Source organism: Amphibalanus amphitrite, unplaced genomic scaffold, assembly GCF_019059575.1.
Source record: "Amphibalanus amphitrite isolate SeventyFive unplaced genomic scaffold, NRLGWU_Aamphi_draft 000025F_arrow, whole genome shotgun sequence".
In the NCBI taxonomy this organism is placed as follows: Eukaryota; Metazoa; Arthropoda; class Thecostraca; order Balanomorpha; family Balanidae; genus Amphibalanus; species Amphibalanus amphitrite.
The window spans coordinates 1,584,898-1,597,888 of record NW_024881521.1 but is presented as its reverse complement, the minus strand read 5'-3'; the positions used below and the strand labels follow the sequence as shown (position 1 = coordinate 1,597,888).

The following is a 12,991-nucleotide window of genomic DNA, read 5'->3' as shown; positions in this document are numbered from 1 at the left end:
GCTGGCTCGCCTTGGCTGGCTCCTTGATATCTAGGTAGGTAGCTAAGGTATGCATATCCTACATAAGCACTTACGTTCCGGAAATTACCAGCTGGCAAAACTTCTGACTTATCTCTTGTCTTTGTATCTTATCGCGTACCTATCACTCGTATAAAAGGCTGTTGTTTTTCATTGAAAAAGGCGCTGAGGAAATATCTTTAGAGACGCAGTCACATGTGCAGTTACCTGTTATGGATTGCATTATTTAAGGCAAGTCGCTTGTCCTTAAAACCTAAATAGCGGCTACGCAGCGCTTGCATAATATCTACACAACATCCCATGTTTGCGAAATCACTCGCTCGCTCATTTCACCACGATAAGATCTTCAGGTGCAATCCATCAGCATCATCCTGGGACAATGGCGGCGACGGTTACTGGCGCGCCGCGTGCGCCTCGGTCCGCCCCGTGGAACAGTTGCACCAAACGACCGGCCGCAGCCCGCCGCATTCCCACATCTCACACCGGTACCGCTTTCAGCAGCCGCTGCGCATTGTTCCAGACCGCCGTCTGTGACACTGTGACGTCATCTGGAGACTGTGACGTCATTTGGTGCCCGGTTACTGGCGGGCCTGGTGGTCAGCCAGCCAGTTGTGGCTGCAGACTGCATAAGACAATGAGAGACATTCGACTCGGCCCTTTCCCGAGTCGTTATGGTCAGAGCTGTGACGGCCAATATCTGGATGTCAAAATATTTGTTTTATTGCTCTGTAATAAGGGACATGATATACGTAATCAGCTTAAGCTTGTATGGATGTGACCGAAAGCTGACTCTAGCAATGCAATCAGAAACCGGAAATACGTAACCTTTTCTGTACCGGGTGTGCCGTATAACCAAGTGGTCGTCCAATGGAAAGTGACCTGACGGGACGGGGCACTGAGCGCTGGCCAGGTGAGCCGCGCGGAATGTGGCCCCTGATCCTGTGCGGCCGGGCCCGCGGGACCGACGGGACCGGCGGGCAGGGACGATTAGGATGCCGGTAAACACAGCACCAGAGTGGCATGTGACAGGCGCGCTGGGATATTAGCCGGCTTATCGTGTGCATCTGCGTGTAAAAGCAGCACGTGAGCTGTTTTCTAGCCGCCTTGTATCTCCGTTCTCAGAGGCCATCGGCAAACACCTGAATGCATCAGTCCCTGAGAGGGCTTGCCGACTGGCTCGGCCTATGGATCAGGTCACAGTCCGATAAAAACGAAAGTGACAGCAGGTCCACTCAGCCGTCTTGGTCGGAATCTCAGCGTCGTGATGACGGAATGCGGCGTACTCGCTCTCTGTCGAATTCCACCACCGCCGACAAACAATGGGCTTTGCGGACGCCGATTCTCTGTTTGTCCCAGTGCGGCCAGTGCCCTCCGCGCCCACCAGCAGCCGGCAGCGGCTCTCAGTGCCCGTATAATACCGACGTGCCGTTGCCCAATTTTGTGCGGTTCACGGAGTCGGCCCTACCCAGGCGGCACATACCGTGAATACCCGCCGTCAGTGAGGCTCCAGGGGTCACGGCCCCGCCCCGCCTCACCGTGCCTCACTGCCTCCCTGTCTCCTAAATGTGTCTTCATCACGACTCTTACGTCAGCCGTCTCCGGGCCTCTCTCCAGCCGTCTCTGTGATGATCTTCCGCTACACCGAGGTAGACAGTCTCTAATTCCATGCATCTTTCATCAACCGTTTCCGCGTATCTCCCGTCAGTCTCATGCAGTCTCCGTGCGTCTTCCATTGGCCGTGTCTCCATGCGTCTCCCTTCGGCAGTCTCCATGTCTTTCGCCGGTCTCCAATTGTCTCCTGTTAACCGTCTCCATGCGTCTCTCGTTGTCCGTCTCCGTGCGTCTCCCATTGACCGTCTCCACGTGTCTCTTACCACCCGTCTCCATGTGCCTCCCGTTGGCCGTCTCCAACCGTCTCTTGTTGACCGTCCATGTGCCTCCCGTTGGCCGTCCCCATGTGTCTGTCCGTGCGTCTCCCGTCTTCAAGCGTCTCCGCTGGCCTTCTCCTGGTATTTCCCACGGCACCGGCGTCTCGCCAGCGGGTGCTCTGTGACGCCATCCATCTCGGCACGTCAGACGTCGCGCCTGATGGTGCTCGCGTGCCGCCCACGGCGTATGACTTGCACGCGCCGCCGCGCCACGGAGAGCTGGGAGGCGTTCATGACTGCATGCAACAGGCATCGACGCTTTAAGTGTCTAATGCTGGTTGCGAGGGTTGGGACGGGCTAAAAGTAGATGACATTGCTAAATGAATGCTGTAGAGCCTGTTTTGTATATATAAAATACTCGAGAGAGAGAGAGAGAGAGAGAGAGAGAGAGAGAGAGAGAGAGAGAGAGAGAGAGAGAGAGAGAAGAGAGAGAGAGAGAGAGAAGAGAGAGAGAGAGAGAGAGAGAGAGAGAGAGAGAGAGAGAGAAGAGAGAGAGAGAAAGAGAGAGAGAGAGAGAGAGAGAGAGAGAGAGAGAGAGAGAGAGAGAGAGAGAGAGAGAGAGAGAGAGAGAGAGAGAGAGAGAGAGAGAGAGAGAGTTATCTATGTATCCACTGGGAGAGCCTGACAACGTGATAAAGCGTTATTTTGCAGTTGGACTACTTCTGTTAATTCCTACGTATCACGACAGACCGCTCCCGGAAATGACACACCACAAATAAGGTCTTCGTCACCAGCAGCCGGAATCTCGTGACATGTCATCTCGCAGCCCGCCTGGGAACCAGGCTATATTACACATCCATTCTTATACGGGCCTGAATTTGAGTTTGCCCGTCATCATTCTCCTCAGTATCGCTCTCGATAGATCTGCGCCGTACCGTGTGTCCTGGGCGTGACTGGACAGTGGACCGGACCATCCATTCCCGTCCGATCGCCCTGTGATTCCGCCGACCGACCGGAGTGGCCGCCGCCCACGCACCGTCCTGCTGCCTGCCGGCGGCGGTCGGCCCGGCGCCCCAGCTGTCTCGCGCCGGCCGCCCTTCACCCGAGCTCGGCGCAGTGTCGCAAGCTGGCCAGCTCGTTACGAGAAGGCGGCCGCGCGCGCCACAGACGCCGCCGTCGCGCCGAACACGCCGCAAACACGGCCGTAAATTCTGCGCGGCGCGCGCGGCACCGCCACGTCCGCGCCGCGCTGCGTTCGTCTCATGACCGGCATTGGTCGCCGGCGCGGCCGCTGACAGCTCGGAATGGACGGACGAGTCGAGAAAGTGTCCGCGCGCGGCGGCGGCGGCGCGTCCTGCCGGCGAGCCGGCAGCCAACCGGTGTCGCCGGGAGCGGGTTGTGCTCAGAAGTAGGTTGTTGGCGGACTTCCGCTCGGCGTGCGGAACACGTGCCCGTAGCTGTGGGGGAGGGGGGCCGGTCCGCGGTGGTAGCTGGTCCAAACGACGCGCTCGTCACGTCCAGCCTGTAATCACTCGCATTTTGTGCTCTGCAGACGTGAGATTATACACGAGCGCCGCTCGTGTTATCGTATCTCTTTCTCAGTTACAGCCTGTTTGGAGATCGGAAGATGAGACATACGACTTTCTCGTCCTTACCCGTTTTGCGTGCCTCTGAAATGCCTTGTCACTCTCCCATTTTACAGCGGATTTTCCACTGGCAGCATTTACAGCGCCGCGCCGGTATTTCGTCAAACTCGAGTTTTCTCTCTGACAACTGCAGGTACTCGCGTCTAAGACTGACTCGTTCTTCTTCTGCTTGCAGGCTGGAAGAGTCGACTGTGGCTCTTCCAATTGCTGATTCTTCCTCCGCTACTGGCTTCACAGGCGCCTCCCTTTCCAAACGTGAGTAATGACCTCTGTCGGGCTGCGCTTAGATTCGGTTTATTAGGTAGATATGCCTACTTTTTTGTATGCTCTTGTGATGAATTGCATGCTTGTCGACGTAATGGGTTTACTGAGATACAAAAGTGCCGAACTTTCCTCACGTAGGCTCATATCATTCACTTATCACGCTAACAAACAAAAACGCAAATAACGTGCATGAACAAGGAAAAAGATTAGATAAACTTTATGATTCGGAGTAAGTCAGTGTTTGATCAGACAGTTGTTTCCCTGTAAAATCGGCACACCATACAAACTGATAACATGTGTAAATCAAACGGCCACGCCCATTTCGAGCCAGTAGAGTCCGACAAGAATGTAAAGACACAGGTAAGAACAATGAGTCAGAGCTGCTTTTATGGTTGAAGAACGCTGTACAGCCATACCTCGTCCGTAAACATTGTTTGATGCTCCTTGGAAGACGTGTCTCGCCCCAAGCGGAGACCAACCGGTTGGTTACCGGAGAGCAAGGACCCCGGACCCGCCGCTGGATCTGATTAGGATTCGGTGCTGGACCCGTTCAATCCCCGACTGATACCGATTGAAGGGAGTTGGTGGTGAACTGGGAGAGGGAGAGACAGTGGAGCCTGAGGGCAGATCCGTCCGGAAACTGGCTGACTCAGCGGGAGAAGTTCACGCGCGTGGGGCCGTCCGGCGCACGGGAGCGCGTGGGCGCGACGGGGAGGGGCAGTGGCAGAGGAAGGTCAGACGGGTTCAATGGACCCGCCTCAGTGGCCCGAGCCGCCCCCGCCTCCGCCGCTGCCACTGACTGCTACTCGGGAAAGTGCCGTGACCGGCGGAGTTTTATCGCCGACCGTTTCCGCCTCACGCAAATGCGGTAGCATCAACTGAGCCGCTACTAGCGTTTAAACGTATTTCCGGTGAGGCTACACGTAACCACAGTGAGCAGCTAAAGATACAGTCAGTGATGTAAGTGGGGTGCAAAGGAAGGTGGCTCGCACACTGGTCACAAATGTATCTAATACATCGTAAAATATATCTAATGCCGTGTTCACCCAAAAGGATCTAAATTGCTTGCTTGCTATCTGAAAAGCTTGGAATTCAACACATGAAGACCCTGGGCCTGAACTGCTGGCCCACTGATGTATACCAGCATCCACAATCATGGTACGCAACCGTTGGACTATCGGGCACCAATTCATGCATATTTACAAGGTGAACAGCCGCCGTAAACGCGGAGATAAGCCGAGATGGAACGTTAATAGGCGGGTGCCTGACCTTCATCTACCAGGTTTGTCCTAAATACGGACCAGATAGTGTCTGTTCGTCCTTCATGATTCACGTCGCGCACACCTCTTATGAAGGTATCCGTGACGCTCTACCAAACACCATCGTCAAAGCGTCACAGCCGCACGGCCTGTCATTGTCGCCCCCGTTACATACGTGACGTGTCACCCGGCCCGCCCCCGTCACAGCGCGCGACTGTGTCACGTGACCCTCTGCTGGATACGACCTCTCCTCACACTGGTGGCCCCAGTTCGGATCATGTGACCAACAAACAAACGGCTCGGAGTAGCAGCGGGACGGAGCGGTGCTCTGAAATGTGACCCCGCTGGCACGAGCGGTGTGTGACCGATGCTGTAAGCTGACACCTAAACCGGGTTGAACGGTGTTTACATGGGTTGCATGGTGCTTTTAAACGGACTGATTAAGTGAGTGTTCCACTATTGTATGGTATACCGTAAAACGTAACTGATGTGATATATGAGTGCACTGAACGGTATAGCAAAAAAAGGTTATCTCAATCATTCAGCAATAAGGAATCCACTCTATGTACGATTTATAATAACATTTCTGATTCCTTTTGTTGTGCATTTTTATGTGGAAATGTGTTATCTATGTGTATGCATAAGCACAAACGCTATGACATATAAACCGTTTATGAATGTATTTCATAATTATGTAAGACGTTATATCGAGTTTGGTCGACATTTTGGCGCACCCATTCTACCGATCACCTCAGTCTCCACCCACGTGTTTTCATAGTTCTACGAAACAATTGGCCTTATGCACTAAAACGGCGGCACCCTGCCGTGACCGCGCCCTCTACTCGTAACAGATGACCTCATCACTCCTTTTATTGAAGAACTGGTTGTGTCTGCTGTTTGGGGGTTATCCATCACTTCACTCCTCCATTTCTGCCGCTACTTTTACAGTGAATAACGACCGCTTGTTGACATGACTAATGACCTTCACTTGGTGTTTTGTAAAGCTTTGGTCCCGGCAATCAAATGATTATTCAGACTGTCAGATTTCGCGTGGTTCTGGATAATGGGCTTGCGTGACTGAGCTATTTATATTCAGCGTTTTAATTGGCACTGGGCGTGGACACCTGACGTAGTTGGCCTTGAATAACAAAAGGTTATCTCGCTATCACTTAAATCTAGATTCTAAACTGACAATACCTTTATCTTCGAATGCGTGAAAAATGTGAACATGCCTCCATAATTCGTTGGGCTTAGTTGAGGCGCAAGCCACCAGTCAGTGCTTTCAGAATTCGGTGAGTCTTTCATGGACACTTCACGGATTTTTTTTATAAGTCTTAGACTTACAATGGACGTGGCACATAATATGAAATATGAATAATGCTACCCAGCATTACATTATCGATGACAGGTAGCTAAGCCTCTAACCGTATCGCGCCTATCAAGGTACATATCCCACACTGCTCCGCGCACGTAGTTCCTCTGATAAATGACCAGCCATTACCCCTCTGCGTGTCCGGCCGGCTAGCCTCGCACGTAATGCGGCCGCCATCCAACAGCAGGGGGTCACGACATTGCAGCGTGCGTGTCGAAATGACCCCGGCCAGCGACTGGTGACTGACACCATCACGCTCCTGACACGACATACCGTGCGTGATACATCGCGCGCCGACCACCGAACTACATAACCGACCCCGACCTGGCCTGAGCCTGCGGGCTCTGAGCATTATTGGCCCCGACGCGACCTGGGCCTGTGGGCTCAGAGCATACCAGTCGCCGGTCCCGATCACACGGCGGCGCATCCCTCTCACGCCTTTCTCACGTACCAGGCAGGTCTCTCTCTCTCTCTCTCTCTCTCTCTCTCTCTCTCTCTCTCTCTCTCTCTCTCTCTCTCTCTCTCTCTCTCTCTCTCTCTCTCTCTCTCTCTCTCTCTCTCTCTCCGAACCCTCCCTCTCTCTCTCCCTAACCGCCGTCCCGATCCCGCCGTGCGACCCAGCTCGCCAGCGGAGCGGCCGCTCTCCTCTCGGCGGCTCAGCTGCCCTGACCCCATCACCTGGAGATCAAGGTCACCCCCGAATACACAGCGTGCCGCTGGAGTAGCGGACCCCGCCGAGCCGCCAGAGCACCTCCGTTTTCCTGGTGAAAGTATCTTGGCCCGCGCCAGGCTGGGACTGGGAGTGGTAGCCAGCCCCGCGCTCAAATGCTCTCACTCTCGTAGGAGACGGTAGTCGCTCCACGTAATACCCATAATCCGCTGGACTTTGACCAGCATAACTGGATGGGTGATCGGCTGGAATTAAGAGGGATTTAGGGGATAGCGATTGCAGTCATTCGTGCCAAAATTTCTGCCATACCGCTGTCTACAAGCACTTCCTCAGGTGATTCATGTTCGAGACAAGACGATAAATGCAAATTAAGCCAGCTAAAACCTGAACCCACGTATGTTTAGAATATGATCAATTGATTAACGGGTCTGAAGCAACCATGCAACAATACTGACTTGTGCGCAAACTGTATGGGATCTGCTTCCACGACCAAACCGGATCATTTCCACCACCCGAATGGGGTTTCACGTGACTCACAACTCTTCCCCCGGTGACGCCATCATTCCAGTGACGTCACCAGTGCCTGGCGTGATGAGCACCGTCACTGACTGACAATGTAGGCACGAGCTGGCCGCGGCCCAGCAGGTGCCTTCAATCCCACAGGCGTCGGGCGCCATAGTGATGAAAAGTTCGGCGCCGCACGTGTGTGAAGCTCGGGCCTCGATATCACACATATTGGCGGATATGCCGTTCCGAACTGCCTGGGCGATCGTTCAATGTCTGTCTCATGCTTTGGACGACATTTTGTTGCGGCAATGGACGGAAGATACTCGAGCGCTTCGATCCGATCATGGCCTCAGCTCTGGCTCATTCCGATCTTTCCGATGTGTTTTGCCGTTTTATGACCCGTTTGCAGGGTTTCGTGTCACGAGATGTTCAGAGGGCTCAAGTCGGAGACAGAACACTTACATAGAAAACACATTGCAAACTATGTTCAAGACACAGCAAGACATTCATTTACCTGCGCTGTCATTCGCTTCTCACAGAAATTCTGTATCTCTGAATCTGACATTTCGCGTTCGGCAGTTTTCTCTGCAGCTGGTGGTATTTTTGGCGAGTGTTGATCGTGTTTTCGGTGACTGCAGCCTGCAGCGCGGCCTCGGCGCGCACTGTGTAGCCGGCACGCCCCTGATCCACATATCTGACCGAGTGACATTCGGCAGTGCAGCCGGGCCCAGCCCTGGGCGGGGCCAAACCACCGACCTTGACTGCCAACACGAGCCGAGCAATAATAACCGCCTGCAGTCGGCCGGCGCATGTCTGGCCGACTAGCTGGTGTGGTGCAGTGATACATGCATGCATGCTGCATAGACACATAGATAAACGGACGGACAGACAGACAGACAATGATGGTAGACAAACGATCTATATTGGGCCCCAAATATTACATAATGCATTCTTATCAATCACAGCCCTCCTTTCATACGCTGAAAAGTTATTCCATAGTCCCAACTCTCAAGCTCGGGTAAAAAGATGTGCTACCCCCCCCCCCCCCTATTATATTATGCATTAATGGACGCACTATTACAGTCGTATCCAGAGAAAATTAAAACATATGTTTATTTCTATGTTTTAGTTTTTTAAAAGCTCGCAAAGTTGGTTCGACCACAACCAACCGTAACAAAGGGAAACTTTGGATGAGACTAGACTGAGAGATTCGATGAATCCTCAGTTTCATCGACATACGAGGGTCCCCCCCCCCCCCAAATATGACTCGGCTGACCCCGCAGCCCAGAAAGTAGGTATGGGCGTGCCTTTCGGAGAAATGCTGTAATCGCGAGAGCTGGACAGGCAGCTCAGATGTGCCAGAGCATAATAAATCGTCCATCATACATCACCTGTCTTTACGTAAGCGCTGGCCGCTGTTTTTTCTTCCTCGCCATCGCACGACACATCCTGAAACACACAACACAGCATCCGACATAGATGTCGGAATGTCGAGGCAGATCTGCCCCGACATTTCCCGGAAATGGTACGATCTAATCCAACTCTTTACTCGGTAGCCCAGCTAGACGTGCTCTGCTGGTGTACCGTGAGCCGTGATGGCCGCTGGCCGTGCCCGCCGGCCGCCGTAGTCGTCTAGACGTGCTCACTACCCTCCCCATCTGTAGAGGAATGCACATTGCGCGCCACATCTTCAGGCTACGGCCGGGGCGGCGGCCCGGATCGTTAATTGCAGAGCGAGGCGTCGATCTCCCGCGAGAGGTAGGTATTTCCTCTTCTGCCGCTCCAGATAGACGCGTAACCGGTTCACGCCGGGTGGAGCGGTGCGTCCCCCTCGTGACGTCATCAGTGGGATAACAGTCGGAGCGATACTGCGCCGCCGAGCGCACAGGCGGAGATACTGCGCCGCGGAGCGCACAGGTGGAGATACTGCGCCGCCGAGCGCCTGGAGCAGATACTGCACCGCAATACATGCGGAATGCGAGAACGGCATTCCGCGGCTCTCGGCGACTGTCGCGCGCTGCACATTCCAGCCGGCCGCTGCACGATGCATAATGCCGGCTTTCCACCCACTGGAAAGTCGTTCTGGAAATGGTTGCTTGCTGAATTTACTCGCTAAACGGGGACAGGTACCGACAATGTGCATTGAACGGTTTAAAGTCGTTTTACGACATTAAGTCGTTCTGGAAACCGATTAACGTGCTGGTCAGAGCTGAAAAGAGAGATGCTTCTGCGGTCATATTTAATTAAAACTTCAAAGCGTCATTAAAATACTTGTTCTTAACAAGCAATCGAATCAGCTCGATTATGACCTAAAGTAGTCAAAGTGAGAAATAAGATAGTTATGCATTCTTGTTTCATAAGCATCATAATGCTCGATTGCTCGCTCACCCTCTTTATTTGGTGGTTGTTTAATTTTATGTTCACCTTATCAGAAGTATGTACTATGCAGCACACAGATCCGGCAAGGCTTTCCAGAGCGAAGCGACCAGTCTATGTATGATTCATATAGGAGAGTGTGTAAAACGACATAGCTGACTTATCCTAGATCTGGCATGCGGACTTTGTACGCGCTGAAGATCAAGAACGCCTATGAACTTACTGCCACAGCACGTGCAGTGAGTACTTTACGAGCTCATGGATGTTATGTCTAGGAAGCTTTATCTTTTGTTTGGATCGATAGATACTTTCAATAATCGCTTCTTGAGATAAGGTTGCAACATATCTATACCCAAGAGCGAGTGCTGGCCAATGAACGCTATCCAAGGACAGACATATCTGCCGGCTAATTATGCGTCGGTCATCTCACGCAAACCGTACTGAGCTGCACGACTATGAGGTGTGGAGCAATCGCCGACCTCTTATCTAGATATTGCTGTAAGGTCTCATGTCTGCAACGCTGAGAAAGAGAGAGGGAGACAGAACAGAGAGGGAGAGAGGGTGATGGAGAGAGTAGGAGGAAAGAGAAGGGAGGGAAAAGTGTTTGTGCATTGTTTCAAATAGAATGCTACAATTAACATTCCATCGTAGCTAAGCCTCATATTTCCATGAGGTGTTCCTACATTTAATTTGATTTTTTCTTTCTTTTAGGAAGATTGCACAATAGCAATGCTATGAGTATATTATGTAATGGGACCTATGATTATGGTGTAGTTCTATAGCATGCTCCAAATAACTGTAGCACGATACTGAAGTTTATCAGAGCTTCATATAGGAAGAGCCTTCGAAGAAATCCAAGGCAGGGTGATACACATGGGAACCAGCAAAGACGCATCACCATTTATCAAAGCAGTGTGCATAACAGTTACGGAAAGTCCACTGCTTGAACAACCATCATTTATCATTATGAGAATTAAGTTAAAAAAGAACATTAGTCGAACACAAAGGGATAGATGAGTTGTTCAATACTTTAGCTATAACTTTACACAGACACAACACTGACAACCGCAACTTTTCATTCACCAATGCTGTTGATTAATACAATCCCAGATGCTATTTGAAGGCCGTTTCCGTGAGCGGCTTTGCAAATTGCACGTCCCGATATTTTCATGTTTGCGGCTGACTGGTACCGCAATGCGAAGGCGCAATTATTTTCCTAAAGAAATTAAATGATATTATTAAGGTATAATTTCCGCAATGTAAAAGACAGACAAGAAACCGTTGCTCCAATGGAGGTCATTATTACCATCGTAAATTATAAGCAGAACGACGCCAGAACTAGAGATGTCAATCGGATACCAACTTTTTGGTATACCGATACCAAACCGGTACAACTTGGTATTTGGTATTTCAATCGTAATGTGTTTGGTATTTTGTTGGTATCATAAACCCTCACTAATGTATAAGAGGCTAAGAAATCGGTAAAAAGTTGGTATTTCCCTCATTTTCCCAAGTTGGTTTGGTTTTGGTATTTTCCCGTGGTTTTGGTTGGTAGTTGGTTTGGTATCGGTATTCCAATTTTCCGTAATTGACATCACTAGCCAGAACCCACCAACTAACAGTCCATCTCTCGCTAGAAGGGACACTGCACAGCGCACAATGCACATGTTAGCAACGGACACGGTAAGCTACCACCAGCAAACCCCACAGTGGGCGCCGGTCCGCTGCCTGGTGGCCGATACCGCTCGTGGTCCCAGCCGACCGTCTCTATTGCGTCACTGGTGTACGGAGCGCAAGTGACACACAGTCTCGGTGGCGACCCCGTCTCCGTGCATGCACTCCAGTGAGCCCAGTGGGACTCCGGACTCTCCCAGCTGGAGTCCGCCCGCCGCAGCGCTGGACTCGCCGCGGGGGTCGTGGAATGGGGGGGGGGGCAGCACTGGAGGCTGGAGCTGCTCGAGAGGGAGAGAGGGGCAGACCGGAGCCGCTCGAGAGGGAGAGAGGGGAAGCCGGAGCCGCTCGAATGGTCACCGTGACGCCGCGCATGGCCGCTTATTGACTTTTAATGGCTTCATACAGCGTATAGGTAACCGAAGCGCCGAACTTGCTTTCGGATGCTGGATTTAGACAAGATTCGCCTTTTTATCGCATTAAATGCGGCCTGTAAAATGATTCACTTACATAATGTAGGCATCATCGCAGTCTTAGTATAAAGTTTATGTGTTTTTCTTTTTTGCAGCTGAACTTGGAGAACCTTCCGGACACATCATTCTCCTGCGAGGGGAAGGTGGTCGGCGGCTACTATGCAGACATCGAAACCAAGTGCCAAATGTTCCACGTCTGCACGCTCGGCTCCAAGGGTAAGCGCCCCCGTCACTCGCAGATCAGTCTGTGAGACAGTTGACCATGACACCAGGCAGCGAGCATACCTGCTACATAAGCTGCGTGTGCTCTCTGCAGCCGACATGCCACCATCACCGTATACCCGCACCGGAAAATGGTGCACAGTTCAAGGCCCTATCTGCGGACTTTTGAACGTACAAAGCATGCTGCTGCAAACCTCTTGCACGGTATTTTTAATTGTCAAATGAGCGGTTCGGTGTAGCGGGTCAGGGACTGGTAGCCGTATCCAATATGTTAGATGATCGCTGTGATTGATTTTGGGCCGTTAATCTTTCAGTCACGACAGGCTTTAGATACCATAAGGGCGACGCCTTCTGACTATACCGTTCAACTGAATAACGTGCACCTCAGTCCACACTCTGCGGGGAATAATCATCGAAATGCACTAACGGTTGTCGAACAGAAGGCACGCATTTGTTGACTGTACGAGTATTTTCTTGCAAAGTGCATTTACATAAGCATGCTTATGAGAAATGATCCTGTAATAACGCCTCAAAACGTTATTGGTTCTGAAAACGATAACCACTTGACTTCTGCGATGAACGAGTGTGCTTCAGGCGATAACGATCAATATGTGTCACTGTATAAGACAAGATCTATCCAAATGA

General features: G+C 51.8%; 1 protein-coding gene across 1 annotated transcript in view; it reads left to right on the top strand.

Moving 5' to 3' along the window:
• LOC122394439 overlaps nucleotides 1–12,991 on the top strand; it is a 33,082-nt gene that overhangs the window by 9,949 nt on the left and 10,142 nt on the right. Inside the window, exons 2-3 of the mRNA XM_043391319.1 lie at nucleotides 3,708–3,787; nucleotides 12,220–12,340. Coding sequence (XP_043247254.1) covers nucleotides 3,708–3,787; nucleotides 12,220–12,340 — 201 coding nt within the window. The remainder of the gene's footprint in view (nucleotides 1–3,707; nucleotides 3,788–12,219; nucleotides 12,341–12,991) is intronic.